This window comes from Megalobrama amblycephala, linkage group LG1 (genome assembly GCF_018812025.1).
Source record: "Megalobrama amblycephala isolate DHTTF-2021 linkage group LG1, ASM1881202v1, whole genome shotgun sequence".
Lineage (NCBI taxonomy): Eukaryota > Metazoa > Chordata > Actinopteri > Cypriniformes > Xenocyprididae > Megalobrama > Megalobrama amblycephala.
The window spans coordinates 13,608,467-13,632,162 of NC_063044.1; the positions used below are offsets into that span (position 1 = coordinate 13,608,467).

At 39.7% G+C, this 23,696-nt stretch overlaps 2 protein-coding genes across 2 annotated transcripts in view; both read left to right on the forward strand.

The window, feature by feature from the left end:
- Positions 1-23,696, forward strand: part of LOC125263219 (zinc finger protein 271-like) — a 237,334-nt gene that overhangs the window by 59,372 nt on the left and 154,266 nt on the right. The gene's annotated exons all lie outside the window — the stretch shown is intronic.
- LOC125263457 lies at positions 236-3,018 on the forward strand. Its single transcript, XM_048182447.1, has 5 exons — positions 236-596; positions 722-992; positions 1,337-1,480; positions 2,146-2,279; positions 2,391-3,018. Exons 1-4 carry the CDS (start codon positions 373-375, stop codon positions 2,152-2,154), a joined length of 648 nt encoding a protein of 215 aa, XP_048038404.1. The 5' UTR covers positions 236-372; the 3' UTR covers positions 2,155-2,279; positions 2,391-3,018.

A 23,696-nucleotide genomic window follows, 5' to 3' on the forward strand; every position in this document is an offset into this window, starting at 1 on the left:
TGGTGTGCTAATATTGTATTTTTGCTCCAGGAATTTGCACACCCAAAACATTATTTCTTATAACCATTTTACATATAATATGAGTGAAAATCAGGCTAATACCTTATTGAATGCCAGTGTATTAAAAAAAAAACATAAAAGGAATATTGCCATTAATATACTTGTGTTTATTCTCAGGAATGTGTTGCAAAACTGAACACAAGGCAGCTTCTCTCCATCAGTATGGACGGCCCAAATGTCAACTTGAAGCTTGCAGACCTCCTCCAGACTGAGCATGCTGAGCTGGGGTGCGCTTCCCAAAGCGAACTATGGTCGTAAGTTCCGTCGTTACCAATAGAGTTCAATGGGACTTACGACCATAGTTCACCAACGATGCTTTCGGGAAACGCAACCCTGTATGGTGCTCATCTGGTTAATGTTGGAAGCTGTGGGCTTCACACCCTCCACAATGCACTGAAGGCTGGCTTTACCATGTGGCAGATGGACAAGCTCCTTCGAGCACTCTACTACCTCTTTCATAATGTTCCAGCTAGGAGGGAAGATTTTACTGCCTTGACTGGGTCCTACACCTTTCCGCTACCATTCTGTGGCCACAGGTGGGTTGAGAGTTGTTTGCCATACACATTGCAAAAGGATTTGGCCCAAAATGTCTGTGCTTTTATTTTGCAACAATAAAGTGAAATGAAATTGGAGTGAGCAGACATTGTTCATTTTTGCATAGGTGGATTGAAAATGTCCCCGTGGCAGAGAGGGCAGTTCAAGTGTGGCCAATGGTCATGATGTACGTAGATGCCGTTAAGCAGAAGAAGCTTCCAAACCCCAGTACTGCCTCTTACGACACCATTGAGGCAGCACAAGCGGATCCCCTCATGATTGCCAAGCTCCAGTTCTTCCTGGCAATATCCAGGACCTTTAGCCTCTTCCTGACCAACTATCAAACTGATGAGCCAGTTCTGCCCTTCTTTGCCAAAGATTTAAGTGAGCTGCTGAAGGTAATCATTACAATAGGGCCTAATTCAACTATCTACCTGTGGATGTGTGGTGGTCCACAACTCTGTAAAATCAATGCAATGTGTGCAGTTTTACATAGATTGTTACATAGAACTCACTTGAGATAAAACCTGGATGCCAACAAACACATACACACACACCAATTACTTCCTTTCATTTTATTTGTTCCTCTTGTTCACAATAATACAATATAAAATTAATACATAAATTCATAACACACATTTTAAACCAACATTTTTCATGATTAGAAAGAAGCAGTAAGAAGAATGATCTGTTTAATGGTAGGCTAGTAGGTTCTGTCACTGATTACTTATATCCTTTTAAGAGTCTCCTGCGGCGGTTTGTAAAGCAAGAGTTCCTGCAAGATGCCACTTCCCTGAGGCTGACCAAAATTTACGTTGCTGATGAAGTGAATAGGGTATCCTACAAGAATGTTGACATAGGACTGGGTGCTGAATCTGCCATCAAGGTAATTTTGATATTGACTATTTTCTTTTCTGGGATGGATTTTTGTTCTCTGTACAATGCAACTAGTAAAATTTTTAAATTTTATTCTGCTGTTTGTATTATTATTATTATTATTATTGCCGGCATGGAGAAACTTATTTTTAGATGATTAAGTTTACCTTCTTCATCATTTACATGCTATAGTCTATGTTGCTTATTTGTCAGGCACTTCAGAGCAAGCCAGGAAGCAGGGGAGGTGAGCTTTTAGTTCTAACCTTCAGGAAAGAGTGCATGCAGGGCCTGGTTAAGATTGTTCAGAAAGTGCAGGTGAAAAGTCCCCTGAAAATTCCAGTGGTCAGGGCCATTGGATGTCTGGACCCCAGAAGCATGCACAGCGATGCAGAAGGATCCCTCACAAAGATTAAGACTGTAGTACAAACAATGCTGCAGGACAAGAAGTTGGCAGGAGGCATCTCTGCTGGTAGGAAAAACTTAGGGAGAGAAGAAGTTACTGTTGTGTTAGTGTGAAAGTGTCTAAGATTTTTTTCAACACAGAAGATATCTACAGTACACTGCTTACCTTTTTATGTGTACAGACGCTGTGCTGTGTATTTGTCCAATGAAAGATTAATAAAATGACTCGAATTATATTTTACCTATTTTTATTTTTATTTTTTCTTATTCCAGGTGATGTAATCATACAACAGTTCCAGAGCTTTCTCTCTCTTGAGGCGAGAGATGAGAGATTCTCCTCCTTCCAGCCACTGAAGGAGCAACTTGATGTCTTCCTGCATTCAGCCCTCAGCAAGTCTTATCCAGGGGTGAGTTTCCCGAAAGCATCGTTGGTGAACCATGGTCGTAAGTCCCATTGAAGTCTATTGGTAACGACGGAACTTGCGACCATAGTTCGCTTTGGGAAACGCACCCCAGAGCTATATAAGTTTTCTCAGAGCCTTCTACTTCTGTCCCACGGACAAGCCATGGTGGAAAGAGGGTTTTCCATCAACAAGGAGGTTGAAACATGCAACATCCTCGAAAAGTCGATGGAAGCTTTGAGGCTGATATGTGACAAGATCAGTGTCTGTGGGGGTGTTTTGAAGGTACCTCTCACAAAGGAGCTCATGGCTTCAGTAGCCTGTGCAAGGTCAAGGTACAGGAGTTACCTGGAAGATGAACGGAAGAAGAAACAGAGTTCCACACAGGACCTCAAAAGAAAAGCAGTGCAAGAGGAGATAGAAGACCTGAAACGGAAACGAACGGTTCTGACAGAGGTGTGCGACTCCCTCCAAACAGATGCTGATAAGTTAGCCGAGCAGGCAGAGGGGAAATCTGGGACATTAATGGCACAACTGATCACGAAGTCCAACATCCTCAGAAAACGTAGTAAAGAAAAACAGAACGAATTGGCCCAAACTGAGAAGCTGCTGGGAACAAAATCAGAAGAACTGAGGCACATGTCAGCATGAATGTTGTTGAGGGTGGAGCAAAGTTTTGTTTTGTTTTTTAATAAATTTTGCTTTGATTTACTATCCCAGCCTATTTGATTTTTTGTATCAGAGTGGTCTATAGTCTTTATCACAAACTAAAACTGTTAAGTTAAAAGTATCACTGATGTAAATGGTTACAGCTTGAAATGGCGGTGAGGTATTAAAAATATTGAGAAGGTCTTGGAAAAAGTCTTGAAAAGGTATTAAAATTAACTTCAAGATTCCTGCATATACCCTGTGAACGCGCGGTTGACTGTTAGTGCGATTGTACTCTCTCACACGGCTGGCTTCAGACACAAAGTAGTTTGCTCTCAGTGTTTACACACATTTAGCAGAAATCACACCTCTGTGTTGTTCAAGATTAGCTCTGATTCTGTCAGCATTTGCAGAGTTGAAAGCTGAGACCATGAAGAACAGCCCGACAGGTGAGATGGAAGAGAAAGAAAGGTTTTTGATTCATAGCCTAGGTTTATGATCTACTGAACTAAGATTGTTCGTTACATCAAAAGTCATTTAAATATATGTACAGTTCAAGTCACATTATGTTTGTTTACATATCAAATTCTCCCAAAGCTAAGGAAGTAGACTTTAACATTTTAATGATATTTCCCCTTCCTATCACAATATTTGTACTTTCTGTGATTCTGAAATTGAAACAATACAGTACGTTTGTTTTTGTTTGACTGTTTAGAGACTTTTGGTCTGGCATATACTTAAAATGACAAAATTAATTTGATTTCTTCATTTTCTAAACATGACATACATCAATTAAGAATCAATTAAGTGTATGTAAACTTTTGAACTGCTTTATTTGTGTAAATGCAGAAATTATATTTTGGGGACTATGTAAACATCCCTTATAATAAGACATTGTCGTTGCAGTGCTAAATGAAAAAAATAATTTATGATTTCATCTAATTTTATTGATATTTTGCAAGGTGTAACTTATCACTTCAACTAATAGGCTATTCAACAATTTGTGCAATATGCTGATAAAATATTTTAGAGCTGAGCATAACGAGCAAAACTATTTTATATTTTACTGGAATAGTTACTTATATTTCTGAAAGTTTTTTTATTTATTTTCGAGATTTTTCAAAATTCCAGGTTAAATTTCCAAGTGTTCCATGATTTTTTTCATTGGCTCCTTCAAGCGGTGAAAGTTAAAGGGTTAAAGAGATAGAGTTATTGCTATGTGACTAATCTTTGTAGTGTTCTTGTCAATTGAAATTTGCTGCTCCTTCATGAGTTCTTGGCTCAGAGTTTGACTCCTGGCCTCATTTAAAAAAAGGGGGGGGGGGACTTAAATGTAATAGTTTTTTTTTTTTATTATTAGATGAATTCATCAGATAAAAACCAAGGTTTCATTTTCAGAAATTTGTTAGTTTTTCATCTGTGGTTAGACATTTTTCTAATGGTTTGCTATTCATTTTTCTTTGTTTTAGAAAAACCTGCGACAGGGAGCAAGTGGAAAGTCGGAAAGGCTGTAAACCCCCGTCTTACACCACAGCCGGATCTAGATCTGTGTGTCCCAGGTCCTTCCAGGATCAGGCCAACGGCGGACACAACTCCTGTCCATCATGAGATGATGATGTGTCTACCAGGCCAGATCTGTGAAGATCCAGAGTCTCTGTGTGTCCCAGTTCCCTCCAGGATCAGGCCAACGGCGGACACAAATCTTGTCCATCATGAGATGATGATGTGTCTGCCAGGCCAGATCTGTGAAGATCCAGAGTCTCTGTGTCTCCCAGGTCCCTCCAGGATCAGGCCAACGGCGGACACAACTCCTGTCCATCATGAGATGATGATGTGTCTGCCAGGCCAGATCTGTGAAGATCCAGAGTCTCTGTGTGTCCCAGTTCCCTCCAGGATCAGGCCAACGGCGGACACAAATCTTGTCCATCATGAGATGATGATGTGTCTGCCAGGCCAGATCTGTGAAGATCCAGAGTCTCTGTGTCTCCCAGGTCCCTCCAGGATCAGGCCAACGGCGGACACAACTCCTGTCCATCATGAGATGATGATGTGTCTGCCAGGCCAGATCTGTGAAGATCCAGAGTCTCTGTGTGTCCCAGGTCCCTCCAGGATCAGGCCAACGGCGGACACAAATCTTGTCCATCATGAGATGATGATGTGTCTGCCAGGCCAGATCTGTGAAGATCCAGAGTCTCTGTGTCTCCCAGGTCCCTCCAGGATCAGGCCAACGGCGGACACAACTCCTGTCCATCATGAGATGATGATGTGTCTACCAGGCCAGATCTGTGAAGATCCAGAGTCTCTGTGTGTCCCAGTTCCCTCCAGGATCAGGCCAACGGCGGACACAAATCTTGTCCATCATGAGATGATGATGTGTCTGCCAGGCCAGATCTGTGAAGATCCAGAGTCTCTGTGTCTCCCAGGTCCCTCCAGGATCAGGCCAACGGCGGACACAACTCCTGTCCATCATGAGATGATGATGTGTCTGCCAGGCCAGATCTGTGAAGATCCAGAGTCTCCATGTGTCCCAGGTCCCTCCAGGATCAGGCCAACGGCGGACACAACTCCTGTCCATCATGAGATGATGATGTGTCTGCCAGGCCAGATCTGTGAAGGTCCAGAATCTCTGTGTCTCCCAGGTCCCTCCAGGATCAGGCCAACGGCAGACACAACTCCTGTCCATCATGAGATGATGATGTGTCTGCCAGGCCAGATCTGTGAAGATCCAGAGTCTCTGTGTGTCCCACGTCCCTCCAGGATCAGGCCAACGGTGGACACAAATCCTGTCCATCATGAGATGATGTGTCTGCCAGGCCAGATCTGTGAAGATCTGGAGTCTCCATGTGTCCCAGGTCCCTCCAGGATCAGGCCAACGGCAGACACAAATCCTGTCCATGGTGAGATGATGTGTCTGCCAGGCCAGATCTATGAAGGTCCAGAGTCTCTGTGTGTCCCACGTCCCTCAAGGATCAGGCCAACGGCGGACACAAATCCTGTCTATGGGCAGCCGTCTGTGTCAAATCTCTCCAGTTATCTGGATGGCAGTGAGTCATTATTACCTTTCTTTCATGATGTTTCTGCTGTTCTGTTATTTTCTATGTTCAATTCTTTGTGGAAATCTGAAAATGATATTTGTTGTGCTATTTCACCTTTAATTGAATTGATTAGTGCATGCAGCTCTAATAATCATTCACAGAGATGTTTCTAATTATTTGCCATTTATTTTTCTTCATTTTAGAAAAAGCTAAAAAAGGAAGGAAGAGGAAAGCAGCCTGTGCCTTCCGGAGTTTACATAAGGCTGTAAAGCATCTCTTCCTATCCTCCGACTCGGACAGTGCACCACAGACTCGCACCAGTTATACACCACAGCCGGATTTAGCCAAATCCCAGCCAGTGCCTGTCCGAGTTTCATCCGTGTCCATCGAACTGCAAAACGGTGAGTCATTATTACCCTAAGCTCTGTTTTCTGTTTCTAGGGGCAAGGCCCACTCTAGCCTAGCAGCTCCACATCAGGACAGTTTTACTAGTGAATCACTCAGCTGTAATCTGTGCTAATAAAACAGATGTTTCTAATCAATGTTTGTTGTTTGCAGAAAAACACACAAAAGTCCCTGCTGTCCTCCAGACGATGTGGACGACTTTAAAACATTCCATCCAACGCCCCAAAACCAAAGTGTGTCCTGTTGTGCCTGAGCAGGTTCATCCAGACACATCCAGTGTTGATTCGACAGACGGTTAGTCTCCTGTTATTACCACTCTGATTCTTCTTTGTTTTATATTTAAAGAATTTAGTTTGACTGTTTTGATTTCCATTCTTCTCGTGTGCTTATCACATATATTACTCGCTATCACAGAGCTTAGTTCATCCAGTTTCCGAACTCTCTGAATTCAGATAACTTACATATATAAAATGTAGGGCTGGGTCTTGATTCAGATGTCCCGAATCGATTCGATTTCGATTCACAAGGTCTCCAATTGATTCAATATCGATTCTTGATTCAATTTCGATTAGATTTTTGGATTTGATTCTTGATTTTGGATTTAATTAATTCAATACATTTTCACATGCCCCGCCACAAAAAAATAATAAATGAATAAAATAGTTAGTTTCTGTTGTTTTTGACCTATGTAACCGACTATATTTACCTAGATACTAGCAAAGATGGGGATTTTAAGATAAATTTGTGTGAATTTGTCCGTTTAGGCGCAAGGAGAGGTGAAAGAGAATTAATTTTATTATTTGTACACTGTCTGAAGCGTGCAACTCGGAGCTCTTCAGTTGTATGCGCTGCGCACACAAAATTTCTCAATAAATATGGAAAAATCGATTCGTGGTTTTTGAGAATCAATATTGAATCGACCACTTTTTTTTTTGCCTAGCCCTAAAAAAATTTAATATGATACAGTGAATGTATGTCATTCACTATATCATACTCTGTTGTATGACAAAAAAAATAAAAATAAATCATGATGAAAGTGAAATTCAGCAATAACTGTGATTTCTATGTAGCAGTAATCAATTTGTTGTTTGCAGAAAAACACACAAAAGTCCCTGCTGTCCTCCAGACGATGTGGACGACTTTAAAACGTTCCATCCAACGCCCCAAAACCAAAGTGTGTCCTGTTGTGCCTGAGCAGGTTCATCCAGACACATCCAATGTTGATTCGACAGACGGTTAGTCTCCTGTTATTACCACTCTGATTCTTCTTTGTTTTATATTTAAAGAATTTAGTTTGACTGTTTTGATTTCCATTCTTCTCGTGTGCTTACTCACTATCACAGAGCTTAGTTCATCCAGTTTCTGAACTCTCTGAATTCAGATAACTTACATATATAAAATGTAGGGCTGGGTATTGATTCAGATGTCCCGAATCAATTCGATTTCGATTCACAAGGTCTCCAATTGATTCAATATCGATTCTTGATTCAATTTTGATTAGATTTTTGGATTTGATTCTTGATTTTGGATTTAATTAATTCAATACATTTTCACATACCCCGCCACAAAAAAATAATAAATGAATAAAATAGTTAGTTTTTGTTGTTTTTGACCTATGTAACCGACTATATTTACCTAGATACTAGCAAAGATGGGGATTTTAAGATAAATTTGTGTGAATTTGTCCGTTTAGGCGTAAGGAGAGGTGAAAGAGAATTAATTTTATTTATTTTTTTTGCCTAGCCCTAAAAAAAATGTATATGATATAGTGAATGTTTGTCATTAACTATATCATACTCTGTTGTATGAAAAAAAAAATTCATAATGAAAGTGAAATTCAGCAATAACTGTGTGATTTCTATGTAGCAGTAATCAATTTGTTGTTTGCAGAAAAACACACAAAAGTCCCTGCTGTCCTCCAGATGACTTTAAAACATTCCACCCAACACTCCAAAACCAAAGTGTGTCCTGTTGTGCCTGAGCAGGTTCATCCAGACACATCCAGTGTCAAGCGGACAGACAGTGAGTCTCCTGATTTTACCACTCTCATTCATGTCCATTTCATCCTGATGTTGGTGGTGTTAGTTGTAGTTTTTCCTTATCTCTACTCCTGCTGGTTCCTCACCTGATCTGCACAGCTGTGTTCAGTCACAACTAGCTGCTGCTGGAGTTCAGTCTCCTGCTGTATAATAACATAATGTTGTGTGTTTTCTGTTTAAAGATTTGTATGATGAATTCAAACAGCTGCCTGAATTTGACGATTTTTTCAGCCGTTATGAAATAAGAGAGAGTGGAATGTAAAAAGATTGAAATCTATGTAGCAATCAGAAAATCGGATGGCAAAAAAGTAAGTTGCTTTTTCTCCATAAACCAAACTTTTTGAACTGTGACGCAAGCATCAGTGATTACAGTATTGATAAAAAAGTAAAGAAACATTCATCAAATTCACAGCATTCACAAATGTAAAAAACTATTTTCTTCTTCTTTTTTTTTAGAGGGCCATCACATTAGAACAAAACAGGAAAGGCCTAAATGGTGAGTTGGGAAGACTTTGTTCTTAATGAAAATCTTGATTAATAATTGTTTTATGAAAATCTGTATGTAGATGTATGAGATATAACTGCATTACACAAACAAAGCCTAGAAACATCAGTAGTAAAGTAATTGTAAAGTTCATTGCTTTCATTTTTAATTGTTTGAAATTAGTTAGGAATCAACTAACCTTTTGTCAATCTCTTTTCTTTAGCTGTCATAATTTAGACAAATAATACTTCCTTCATGACCTTGAAAAGAGAAATCGCCTGACTGAAGATATAGTGAAATCCATTGTTGTAGCACAGCAGGAAACGTGAGCATCCAGAACCAAAATCTGCTCTCTTCAGCCAGGTCTGGGGTTAGATATGGGGTTAGAATTGTTCCTTTATTCCGAATACACAGATTATGATCCACAAATGTAAAGAGATTCACAAATACATGTTTGGAGCAAACACAACTCTACCTGGCATTTACTTGAGAATCACTTCCTGTACATTTGTGAATCGCTTTCTGTACATTTGTGAATCGCTTTCTGTGCGTTTGTGGATCACCACACACATTTGCGAAATGCTTTCTGCGCATTTGTGGTTCGCCGGACACATTTGTGGATTTTAAAACATTTCTAGCATCAAGCCGTGCACATAAATCCACAGATAGGTGGACTCCACCCACCGTCCACTCAGGCCAATCAGATAATGGCCATTTGTGCTGACCAATCGTTGTACATTCTTGCTACAATCAGTCACGTTTTGCTTTATAATCAGGGGCGGTCTCACTGTAAAATAATCTTGCCTTGTGCCTTGGCTTAGATAGGAAGTATAAGGTCCATAAAAATTGGTACAGTAAAAGTAAAATTTCATAAGACCATTATTAGACTGTAAAGACAACCCACAGTTTTATTAGCCTTTGAAAATGCTAGAGAATAACACTTTACATCTCGTTATAGAACAGAAATAGCGCTTTACATCTCGTTATAGAACAGAAATAGCGCTTTACATCTCATTATAGAATAGAAATAGCGCTTTACATCTCATTATAGAATAGAAATAGCGCTTTACATCTCGTTATAGAATAGAAATAGCGCTTTACATCTCGTTATAGAACAGAAATAGTGCTTTACATCTCGTTATAGAACAGAAATAGCACTTTACATCTCATTATAGAACAGAAATAGTGCTTTACATCTCATTATAGAACAGAAATAGTGCTTTACATCTCGTTATAGAATAGAAATGGCGCTTTACATCTCGTTATACAGAAATAGCACTTTACATCTCATAGAATAGAAAGAGCACTTTACATCTAGTTATAGAATAGAAATAGCACTTTACATCTCGTAGAATAGAAATAGCACTACATCTCGTTATAGAATAGAAATAGCACTTTAAATATCCTCATACAATAGAAAGAGCACTTACATCTAGTTATAGAATAGAAATAGCACTTTACATCTAGTTATAGAAATAGTACTTTACATCTCGTAGAATAGAAATAGCACTACATCTTGTTATAGAATAGAAATAGCACTTTAAATATCCTCAGAATAGAAAGAGCACTTACATCTAGTTATAGAATAGAAATAGCACTTTACATCTAGTTATAGAAATAGTACTTTACATCTCGTAGAATAGAAATAGCACTACATCTCGTTATAGAATAGAAATAGCACTTTAAATATCCTCATAGAATAGAAAGAGCACTTACATCTAGTTATAGAATAGAAATAGCACTTTACATCTCATTATAGAATAGAAATAGCACTTTAAATATCCTCATAGAATAGAAATAGCACTTTACATCTAGTTATAGAATAGAAATAGCACTTTACATCTCGCTATAAAACAGAAATAGCACTTTACATCATTACAGAATAGAAACAGCATTTTACATCTCGCTATAGAACAGAAATTGCACATTACATCTCGTTATAAGAAATAGCACTTAAATCTCATTATAGAATAGAAATGTAAAGCAAAATGTGATTGGTTGTAGTAAGAATGTGCTAAGATTGGTCAGTGCAACGTGACCATTACCTGATTAGTTTGAGTAGATGGTGGATGGAGTCCACCTCAAGGTTAATATAGTTTGCATTTTTAAATTGCTGTTAAAACTACTTCAAACTTAAAACATTAACTTAAAACCTTCAAACTTAAAGCTGTTAGAACTACAAACTTAATACATAAACTTAGAACTTTTAAACTTAAAGTTGTTAAAGGTGCAATATGTAATATTTTTGCAGTAAAATATCCAAAAACCACAATTGCAATTTTAACCAAGGCTCCGGGACGTGCGATTAGTCGCCTGTCAATTGCGTCATAGCCACGTTACCCTCGGTTTCCGGTTTTATTTTGTAGAAACCATGGAAACACAAAGGCGCTTTAATATATTACATGTTTTAATAGACAAGGGAACAACTGTTTTGATATATTTATAGATAGAAAACTATTTGTTGTTATATAGCTCAACACATTTTCTTGATTTTTTGTGAGTACCATGCTTTACCATGCATCAGAGAAAAACACTATTTTGTCAAGTAGCTAACATAATCAGATGCAGCTTTATTTTTAGTAACAGTAATACAGCATTTTCTCCATCATACAATACATTTTAATATTAATTGCATGTCATTTATCAACACAAGCCATCCAGCATTTAATATGATATTCTAAAATCGATCTATCTTACTGCAGTGTGTCTCAAATTGTCTCACAGCAGCTGCCGAGTGAACGCACAGAGTAACGTTATAACATCATTTTTAACACTCTCAAATGTATCTATATGATAAACAGAGCTGTGTTATCTCATACTCATAACCAGAAAGTGGAAGCGGCGCCATCGACTGTGGCATAATAAAAGTTCTGCTGCTCATGAGGTGTGTGTTGTTCAGCTCCCACAACACTTCCCGAGTCCTATTCCTGTCCCAATTCTTTTCCACTGACCATTGAGATGAAGACCAAGATTCCACGCTTAAACTTGGCATCAACAAGCTACGCCTTTGTTTTGAATAGTCCTCTAGCGGGCAGAAAATATTACATAGTGCACCTTTAAAACTATTTCAAACTTAAAATCTTTAAACTTAAAGCTGTTAAAACTACTTTGAACTTAAAACATAAACTTTAAAACCTTTACATTTAAAGCTGTTAAAAATACTTCAAACTTAAAAACTTAAAACAATCTTAAAACCTTTAAACTTAAAGCTGTTAGAACTACTTCAAGCTTAAAACGAACTTTAAACCTTTAAACTTAAAACGATCTTAAAACCTTTGACCTTAAAACAATCTTAAAACCTTTAACCTTAAAAAAATCTTAAAACCTTTAAACATAAAGCTGCTAGAACTACTTTAAGCTTAAAACAAACTTAAAACCTTTAACCTTAAAAAAATCTTAAAACCTTTAAACATAAAGCTGCTAGAACTACTTTAAGCTTAAAACAAACTTAAAACCTTTAAACTTAAAAAAATCTTAAAACCTTTAAACGTAAAGCTGTTAGAACTACTTCAAGCTTAAAACTAATTTAAAACAATCTTAAAACCTTTAAACTTAAAGCTGTTAGAAATACTTTAAGCTTAAACTTAAAACCTTTAAACTTAAAGCTGTTAGAACTACTTCAAGCTTAAAACAATCTTAAAACCTTTAACCTTAAAACAATCTTAAAACCTTTAAACGTAAAGCTGTTAGAACTACTTCAAGCTTAAAATTAACTTAAAACCTTTAAACTTAAAAAAAATTAAAACCTTTAAACGTAAAGCTGTTAGAACTACTTCAAGCTTAAAACTAATTTAAAACAATCTTAAAACCTTTAAACTTAAAGCTGTTAGAACTACTTTAAGCTTAAACTTAAAACCTTTAAACTTAAAGCTGTTAGAACTACTTCAAGCTTAAAACAATCTTAAAACCTTTAAACTTAAAACAATCTTAAAACCTTTAAACGTAAAGCTGTTAGAACTACTTCAAGCTTAAAACTAACTTAAAACAGTCTTAAAACCTTAAACTTAAAAAGGTTAGAACTACTTCAAAATTTAAACCTTCAATTTTAAAACATAAACTTAAAACCTTCAAACTTAAAGCTGTTAGAACTACAAACTTAAATCATTCAAACTTAAAGCTGTTAGAACTACTTCAAATTTTCTAGCTAGGCTTTCTCAAGCCAACATCAAAATTTTTATTTTATTTCAGTTTATGTTTTTAGTCTGTCGTTTTTGTCTTAGTTTCAGTTTTTGTTTACTTTAGTCCACCTGTCTGTGGATTTGTGTGCACATCTTGACACTAGAAATGTTTTGAAATCCACAGATGTGCGAGGTGATCCTCAAATGCACAAGAAGTGATCCACAAATGTGTGCAGAAATCCTCAAATGCACAAGATGCGATCCACAAATGTACAGGAAGCGATCCACAAATGTACAGGAGTGATTCACAAATGAATGCCAGGCAGAGTTGTGTTTGTGACAAAAACATATTTGTTAATCTCGTTACATTTATTTGTGGATCATAATTTTTTTGGGAATAAAAGAGCAATGATAACCTCATATTCAGGGCCTGATGATGGTCCTGCATCTAGCCTCCTTGCACCTGACAGTAAGATCTGCATACTTCTGCTTCTTCCTCTCTTCTACTCCTCTCATGGAACAGTTAACTCAATAAGGAAAGCGGTCTTGACGCAGTGGACCATGTCACTATATCAGGATGTAGACTTGTGCTGGTCATCTCCCTGGGGAACTGGGGGCTGGTATAACCATTGCGTACACACAAAACAGGCCCTGAAAGAGGCATACGCCAGTTCCTACGCATAAGTTGTGATTTATAAAAATCCAGCATTAGCGTCAGTTCTGGCAGGTCACGTCAGTCAAGCTCACATCAGCTGACTCCCAGGTGACTTACGTCTACCAATAGGAATACGACGCCTATCACAGCATCTGTATATGAGCTCCTCAGTATTATCAGCAGCTATTGCATTTCTCAGGAGCAAATTACTCTCCTCCATCCCCCGCTCCTCCTCTCTTCAGTCAGGATTGGCCTTATGATTCCCCTGAATCAGACTAATTCTTGAAATATGTGTACATGTTGTAACGTCTGGATGGATCAGTTCGTAGTCAATAAACTTTGGAATTTTCAGAACGCTTTTAGCATGCTGGACTGTGTTGTAAATCTCACATCGGCTCCGGCCTGTCTGCGAAAGACGAGCACATTTGACAACTTTGTGGCCCGGGCGAAACTGACCTGGCGGCCATGCTTCTAGCTCTTGGGATATCAAAGGGCCCCTCATGTGGACTAAGTGCCAGATCACATTCCAACAGACACACAAACCTGCATTGAAGACTGTATGTGTAAAATATAATTATGCCTGTAGTTGTGCTAGTGTTAGTCTTAATGAGGGAATTTGTCTGTAAATTATAACTTCTTTTATATGCTTGGCTTACCTATCGAATTTAGTGTCATTTTAACGCTCTCTTTATGCCTTATTCACTAATGTATGTCGCATTGCTGACAAATGCATTGTGACGAGACGTCACCATTTTGGTGTCCGCATCAAATACAATTTACAAAAGTGATTTTACATACAAAAAAAAACATATTAAAGGTGCCCTAGATTATGTTTTTAAAAGATGTAATATAAGTCTAAGGTGTCCCCTGAATGTGTCTGTGAAGTTTCAGCTCAAAATACAAAATAATTTTTTTAACTGCCTATTTTGGGGCATCATTATAAATGTGCCGATTTTATGCTGCGGCCCCTTTAAATCCTGTGCTCTCCACCCACAGAGCTCGCGCTTGCCTTAAACAGTGCCTTAACAAAGTTTACACAGCTAATATAACCCTCAAAATGGATCTTTACAAAGTGTTCGTCATGCATGCGTCGGATTATGTGAGTATTGTATACTGTTATATTGTTTACTTCTGATTTTGAATGAGTTTGATAGTGCTCCGTGGCTAACGGGTAATGCTACACTGTTGGAGAGATTTATAAAGAATGGAGTTGTGTTTATGCATTATACAGACTGCAAGTGTTTAAAAATGAAAATAGCGACGGCTCTCTCATCTCCGTGAATACATTAATAACTGATGGTAACTTTAACCACATTTAACAGTACATTAGCAACATGCTAATGAAACATTTAGAAAGACAGTTTACAAATATCTCTAAAAATATGTTATCATGGATCATGTCAGTTATTATTGCTCCATCTGCCATTTTTCGATATTGTTCTTGCTTGCTTACCTAGTCTGATGATTCAGCTGTGCACAGATCCAGACGTTAATACTGGCTGCCCTTGTCTAATGCCTTTTATAATGTTGGGAACATGGGCTGGCATATGCAAATATTGGGGCGTACACCCCGACTGTTACATAACAGTCGGTGTTATGTTGAGATTCGCCTGTTCTTCGGAGGTCTTTTAAACAAATGAGATTTATATAAGAAGGAGGAAACAATGGAGTTTGAGACTCACTGTATGTCATTTCCATGTACTGAACTTGTTATTTAACTATGCCAATATAAATTCAATTTTTCATTCGAGTTTAAAATTGAGAAAACGGCTCTTCCAATTGAAAAAACAACTAGCCCAAGCTCAAAAAAAAAAAAAAAAAAAAAAAGTTAAGGAAGGATTTACATAGGTCAGAGTAGGGTGAAAATGGCCAGTAAGAGGAAAGGGAATTTGAAGGAAAAGTCAGCACGACGAGAAAAGGTCCATTCTTTTCTCAGCAGAGATGAGAACAGCCGACAGCTGTCTGGTAAGAAAGATACTGTAACGAAAAACAAAACTAAACTTCACAGACGCATCCTCACCAAGACACTGAAAGAACTCCATGGAGAGTATAACTCAGAGGTGGCCAGAGAGGACTCCATATCCTACAGACAGTTCTTACGTTTAAGGCCATTTCACATCACTGAGCCAAAAGCAAATGATCGGAACACATGTGCTTGTATAGATCATGAGAATGTTAAACTTCTGGTCGAAAAACTCAAGCAAAAAGGGTTGCTTAAAACATCAAGCACTTCTGAGCTAATAGCAGCCATCGTCTGTGACCCCCGCCAAAGAAACTGCATGTACCGTGTATGTGCCAAGTGCTGCTATAATGAAATTGAGGCTGATGTGCCTGAAGAAACTGTAAAGATTATGTGGCAACAGTGGGAGAGACAGAAGACTGTAGAAGGGATAAGCCATTCTCCAACATTGTGAAGAAGACAAACAATGGGACCTGGGATGATCTACTGAAAGTCTTTAATAGTAAGCTTGACTCTCTAGCAAGACACCAGTATAATTGGCTCCACCAGGCAGAACAGTGTAGATGTCTAAAAGAGACCCTGTCTGATGAAGAGGCTGTACTCCACATGGACTTTTCAGAAAATTATGCCTGCAAATTGGCCACTGAAGTGCAGGCATTTCATTTTGGTGGCAACCGAAGACAGGCTACCATTCACACAAGTGTAGCATACACAAATAAGAGTCACCAGTCCTATGTTACAATTTCAAATTCTTTGCGTCATGATGAGCGTGCTATCTGGGCTCACCTCAAACCAGTACTGCAGAATTTGAGGGAACAAAATCCTTCAATCACCACACTACACTGCATGAGTGATGGCCCAGTAACCCAGTACAGAAATCGCAAGAATTTTTTTACCTGCTCAGCACAGTTCCTTTTCTCTTTGGGTAAGTCTCCTGATCAAGCGGCTATCTACCAGGGTGAGATTAAGTGACTGGAGCAAGCAGGTTACATTGCTGAACTGCAGTCAGGAGCAGATGACACTCCAGTGAGTTGGTATATTTCACACCATATTGTTGAACATAATGGGAAACATAGAGTGGTTTTCAACTGTTCATTCCAGTTTCAAGGAAACAACCTCAATGAACTGTTACTTCCAGGACCTTCACTGACTTCCTCATTAATGGCTGTGCTACTTAGATTCAGGGAACATTCTATTGCCATTAGCAACAACATTAAGGGAATGTTCCACCAGATTAGACTTCTTCCTGAAGATCGACCCCTTCTACGCTTCCTATGGAGAGATCAACAAAGAGAAATGCAACCCAGAGTCTATGAATGGCAAGTTCTTCCCTTTGGGACCACTAGTAGCCCATGTTGTGCTGTCTTTGCCTTGAATTTCCAAATTAAAAACAAAATCCAAATTAAACCCTGCGGCTTGTGACGACACATTGCTGTTCTAAGACATGAAACGATCGGTTTGTGTGAGAAACCAAACGTTCCCTTTCATGGGAACATCGACGCTGCGTAACCACTTTGGGAACGCATCTGCGTGAAATGTCTTGAAGCACTTGTGCAATCAAACCAATAGTGTGACGGGACGTCAGAGCAGGTAACGTCATGGACCAGGAAACTATAAAGCACTCCTGAGAACAAAGAACGCCAGCTTCTTTGTCTTCAGCAAGCACTCTGTGTTATCGTGTGTCTTATTTGGTGTTGTCTGTCCGTTATATATACAGCCTGAAAATATCTCTTAGTCTGAGGGCAAGAGCATTTTCATTCCACCAAGCATATATATATATATATATATATATATATAGTGAAAGACACGTATATAATGGCGAAAGAAACAAGCAAACAGCAGTTCATCAAGTGTGTTCCTCCCTGCCCTCGCTTCATCACGGGTGGGGATACACACAAGATGTGTGTTGCTTGTAACATCGTGGGACTTAAACAGTGGCTATGGGACGATGCCTCGTGTTGAGGAGACGCTTGCGAGCTATCTGCCCACCAGACCATTAAGAACAACATCAGCTCTGGTGGGCAAAGCATATGCCCCAGCAGGTCAGGCTGCAGTGTGTTTACACATGATGTCAGTTCTACAAGCTTATCAGGCTGACCTGCTGGGGGAGATTGATGAGAGCAGTGAGGCGAGTTTTGAAATGATTCAAGAACTGCGAAAAGCCACTGATTTATCTCTCTTTATCTATGGCAGCCCTGGTGGCAACGGAGAGGCATTTATGGCTAAATCTTTCAGACATCAGGGAAAGAGATAAAAGCATCTTATTGGATGCGCCGCTGTCTCCCCTGGGCCTCTTCATCGACTCTGTCACCTCGGTCGTCGAGAGGTTCCAGGAAGCAAAAAAGCAATCAGCGGCCTTCCAAAGGTTCCTCCCTCATCACTCTCTCCGAGCAGCTCCTCATCTGCGCATAGAGCGCAACAAAAATACAGTGTTGCCACCCGTGCTCCCCCGCAGAAAGCTTGGGGACCGGGGTGGGCAACACAATCGAAGCCTTCCCGGGGTAAGACAGATCTGAGGACTGTTATTATCGCCAGGAAGACTTTGAAGAAGTCCTGACACCAGTAGTCCAGGACTACAGGAGAGGGTCCTGTATTAAAATCTATAAAATTAACCCCTCTTCAGTGCCCTCAGGGGGCCGTTCTGCCAACCCTGCCACCTCGTGTGCTTCAGGGCGCAACGGTCTCCACCGACCCTCTGAGGAGGGCCAGTCAGTGTTTGATTCGGCTGTTCCCTGCCGGTGCGTGGCTTCAGGGCGCCGAGTCAAATGCCCAAAAAACACCAGAGGCCAGTCTTGAGAGATTGGTTCCCTTAGTAGAATTTCTGGAAGAATGTAAATGTCTTTCCAATATTTCTCAATGGGTGCTGCAAATCATAAAAAAGGGTTACAAAATACAGTTTGGGTTACGCCCGCCTCAGTTCAACGGGGTCCTCCCTACAGTGGTGGGCCCCCAGCAGTCTCTGGTTATGGAACAAGAAGTTATGACACTTTTGCAAAATGGAGCTATAGAAAGGGTTCCTCCTCCCAGCAAACAGTCAGGGTTTTACAGCCGTTACTTCATCGTTCCGAAGAAGGATGGAGGATTGCGTCCCATATTAGATTTACGCATGCTAAATCGCTCACTTCAAGATGCTTACAAGTCAAGTCACCTTTATTTATATAGCGCTTTTTACAATGCAGATTGTGTCAAAGCAGCTTTACATTGATAACTGGTACATAATTTGGCTGCACAGCAGCTCTTAAATAATAGTGTCAATGCAGGCAGATCAGAAGCACTGTTGAATAAATGTCAAGAATACTATTGAATATCAAATGTCAAATGTCCCCAACTAAGCAAGCCAAAGGCGACAGCGGCAAGGAACCCAAACTCCATCAGGTGACATCAGGTGGCAAACAAGTGGCAAATAGGTGTTAAAATGGAGAAAAAAAAAAAACCTTGGGAGAAACCAGGCTTAGTCGGGGGGCCAGTTCTCCTCTGGCGAACAGTGCTTTGTTACAATCAGGTTGCTATCATAAGTCTGATAGGATCGCAACAATCAAAGTATTTATTTCAGTTCCATCCAGTTGAGGATCGTATTCATCACGCCGGTATGGACGGTCTGTTGAGGAACTGTGCTACTGGCTGTCATGTCGATGACACTCACTTACACTCAAACAGATTACCACACAGATCACATCCGAGGACTGGTTTGTGACAATAGATCTGAAAGACGCTTACTTTCATGTATCAATCCATCCTTCACATTGGAAGTTCCTCTTTTTTTTGCTTTCGGGGGCGAAGCTTACAATACAAGGTTCTTCCGTTTGGCCTATCTCTTTCATCCCGCACCTTCACCTTCTGGCTTCCCTGAGACTCCAGGGTATCCGTGTACTACATTATATCAACGATTGGTTGATTCTAGCTCAATCAGAGCAACAAGCTCAAAATCGAGATGTAGTTCTGTCACATATGAGAAGGTTAGGCTTGAGACTCAATGCCAAGAAGAGTGTGCTTCTACTAGCTCAGACTACCAACTATCTAGGGGTAGTTTGGGATTCCACTACGATGCAGGCACGTCTCTCTCCTGCTCCGGTGAATTCCATTCTCTCAGCCATGAAAGGGGTGAAATTAGGTCAGTTACTCACTGTAAAACAGTTTCAGAAGCTGTTGGGTCTGATGGCAGCTGCGTCCAACATGATACCTTTTGGCCTGCTGCACATGAGACCTTTACAGTGGTGGCTCAGAACCAGGGGGTTTTCTCTGAGGGGAAATACTTTCTGCATGATCAAGGTCACACGGCGATGCCTTCGTGCCTTAGCCATGTGGAAGAAGCCCTGGTTCCTGTCCCAAGGTCCTGTGTTGGGAGCTCCTTGTCGTCGCATAATGCTAATAACAGATGCATCTCTCACAGGCTGGGGGGCGATCATGAGTGGTCGCTCAGCTCAGGGTCTTTGGGAGGACCATCGTCGTTCCTGGCACATAAATCGGCTGGAAATGATGGCTGTATTTCGAGCACTCAAATACTTCCTCCCAGACCTGAGGGGCCACCACGTGTTAGTTCGAACAGACAACATGTCGGTGGTCTCTTACATCAACCATCAGGGGGGTCTGAGGTCTTGCCAGTTGTGCAAATTAGCCCATCAGATCCTCCTATGGTCCCAAGGGAAGCTCCTCTCCCTGAGAGCAGCCTATATCCCGGGGCATCAAAATGTGGGGGCAGACACACTGTCGAGGCAGGGGCCGAGGCCCAGGGAATGGAGACTCCACCCCGAGGCAGTGGAGTTCATATGGAAAAATTTTGGTCACGCAGAAGTCGACTTGTTTGCCTCGAAAGAGACGTCTAATTGCCCACTGTGGTATTCTCTGACTCATCCAGCCCCCCATGAAAGGGACATCTCGGGTTATGTCTGTAACCCTGGTTCCCTGAATAAGGGAATGAGACGCTGCATAGCTTAGCCATACTCCCTGCACGCCTGTGAGCTTCTGCTTTATCCATATCAGAAGCTGGTTTTCTTTGTTCTCAGGAGTTCTTTATAGTTTCCTGGTCCGTGACGTCACCCGCTCTGACGTTCCGTCACACTATTGGTTCGATTGCACAAGTGCTTCAAGATGTTTCATGCAGAGGCGTTCCCAAAGTGGTTACGCAGCGTCTCATTCCCTTATTAAGGGAACCAGGGTTACAGACGTAACCCGAGACGGTATTTATGTAATTTTTTACCTCTAATACACCACTATGTCCAACTGCCCTCCACATCCGGTTAGTGAGGTCTGATCGTGCTCTGACAACGGAAGTGATCTCTCGCACTCATTGATATTGTCACGGAATGGCACAGAGACGAGAGGGTTAGATCCACATGCAATTTTAATCGGGTAATCCATAAACGTAATCAGACAGGCAAGGGTCAAAATCCACAGATCAGTCCACATAAAACAAAGAAAACACAAACAAAAGCCAGTGACCATAAACGAAACCTCGATAACAAAAGCAGAAACAAACCATGTATAAATAGACAGACACTAATGATCAATTCAAATGTGAACAAAAATAAAAGCAATTAAATGTGTTATTATAATTAAAAGATGAAAATTAAAATTAAAATTAAAATAATCATTATAATGCATAGCAGCCAGGTAGAGTCTGTAAGTACAAGACAAAACATGTTAATATTGACAGATATTTCAGGCTACAATTCACAAAAGTCTTGAGTAAAACTTTCTTTTACCTGCACAGCATTCCAATAAAGGGAAAGTCTACATTCTTTGGGGCGAAACGAAGGATGACGGCATGGAAAGACTCCATTGATGAAGTTTGGTGGTGGGGGCTTAGTTTTGAAACATCCTTCAGCATTCTTTTATTTGTCAGCAACTTCTCCAACTTGTTGAAAGCTAGAGTATCTGCAGACAATAAAACAATATCATACTAGAAAATGATACAGTAGCGATTATTACAACGATGATCTCTGGTCAATTTCTGAAAATGACTAAGTAACTGTGTAGTTGTCTGTTTACTGTTTTGACATTTAGCTTGTATATTGATTAACATACAAACAAAATTGAATACCTACTTGGAGCCATTTATTCTTGTCAGTTGTCTTGCGGATCACATGCTCACACTTAGCATGTGAAGGGTAAAGAGGATCCTCATGTGTATGGACATCTCGAACATGGTTCAGGATCGCGGTCCACTTTGCAATTCTCTCTGGCTCGGAGGTTGAGCCAGATGTCAATCAGCTCCATTTTAGCACTGACAATATACATTTTGCCATGTGCCAGATATTGTAGTAATGGGTTATGTTTCTCTCCCTGAGGAACTTCTGTGCTTGTGGATGACGATCAGTGACAATGCAATCAAGGTTGACGCCACGCGACTCCAGTAATGCTAGACTCCTTGCCAGGCCCTTTTTTTCCATGTGGTAGCTACCACCAACCTCATTTCTCTGTTAACACAGAACAATAACATTTTAACAGAAAATGCATTATAGACTTTGCTTATAAAATTATAAACAATAACACCTTTGTTAAAATCAATTTTTACACCTCACCTGAACCTACTGAATGTCAACCACAGTATTAGTTTGGAGATCCATCATTGTATAGCTGCCATACTTTGCGGAGTGGCCTGTTTTTGTTCAATTAGTTACGTTAGTAATCAATATTCAATTAATAATTATCAAAATTGGTATTATGTCTATCATTTTATTTAGTTCACTTCTTTTAACTTCAAACAATATCTAACCCCTGTATAAACTATACTATATAAGTGAAGTATCAATACCCGGAGAGTCAGCTCTCATGTCACCACCAACTATCGCTTTTTCCTCCAGATTCACATCCTGTGTGACTTTCCAGTGGTGAATAACTGCCGGTTCAATGAAAGCTCTGGCATGGCATCGAAATGTTTCATACCTAAACAACTGTAGCTTCATTGCATTGAAGACCTGTTGGTGTGGGGGGATAAATAATACATGTAATTTGATCTAATTTTAAGTAATTCACAGTTAAAGTAACTACAGTTGCACATCATTTACCTTTTCGGTTTGTATGAAAGATGCAGCACTCAGGTAAACGGCGGCAGAAAGTTGCAGATTTCCAGATGGCACGCTCCCAAGGACAGGCTGGCTATTCCAGTGTCTTCTAAATGTGCAATGGGGGCACCACTGCTTCACAGACAGGAATGTCCCCAGCCTTCATGCAGACTGGACATACATTAAACAACTCCGTGATGCAGTTCTCGTACACTATGTACTTTTTGCAGTTGTGGGTGGGAGTGGATGAATCTTCTCTAATCAAACCACAAAGAAAGGAAAACTCATTTTGAATACTTTGTATAATTCCAGGTGAAAATAGTAATAAGATAGAAGATAAACATGTTTACTGAATATCATTAATACTTAAAATGATATCTATGAAATGATTAATTGATATTAGATCATTTATTGGTTTACATATTTTATATTTCATACTTCATATATCTTAAACGTTTTTACATTCTTTCTTATTACAACTGAAGACTTCAGATGCAAAAGCCTCTAAGTGTCATCAGAATTTTTCTTATAAAATGAACATTTTTATCAAGCTTGTATGTTTATGTTCAGTTATGACACTTTAATGGCAATGAAAATGACCTATTAATTGCCATTAATGTGAAATTTTTGAACCTAAACAAACGAGCTTGATAAAAAAATAAATAAAACTCATTTTAGAAGACGATTTCAGACGGCACTTAGAGGCTTTTGCATCTGAAGTCTTCAATTACATCAAGCTCTGAAATCTGTAAATCGCGCGCACCATAACACCAACAGCAGAACGGTTATCCAGACAAAAAAAAAGAAATGTACAATACTCGCATTACAGTGTGTTGATGCTATCTATCTTTAGATTCGCGACATTAACTTGGCTGTTAGCGGCAGAGCTAATGTTACAGCTACATTCTAAGGATGACAAGCTAGGTAACCATATGCAGTAAAGCAAAAGAATTGTATAGTGTTAGTTGACTTGCCTTGTTAGGACCATGCCCCCGTACCCCCAAACAAACTACATTTTCTGACCAGGGTAATTATGAAACCCTGCGTACGGCCCGGCTTATATTCTATCTAATGA

Coding starts and splice junctions, on each gene's coding strand:
- LOC125263457 (XM_048182447.1), top strand. CDS start 373: ATGCTTTCGGGAAACGCAACCCTGTATGGTGCTCATCTGGTTAATGTT. Junction 597..721: donor CTACCATTCTGTGGCCACAG/GTGGGTTGAGAG, acceptor ATTTTTGCATAG/GTGGATTGAAAATGTCCCCG. Junction 993..1,336: donor ATTTAAGTGAGCTGCTGAAG/GTAATCATTACA, acceptor TATCCTTTTAAG/AGTCTCCTGCGGCGGTTTGT.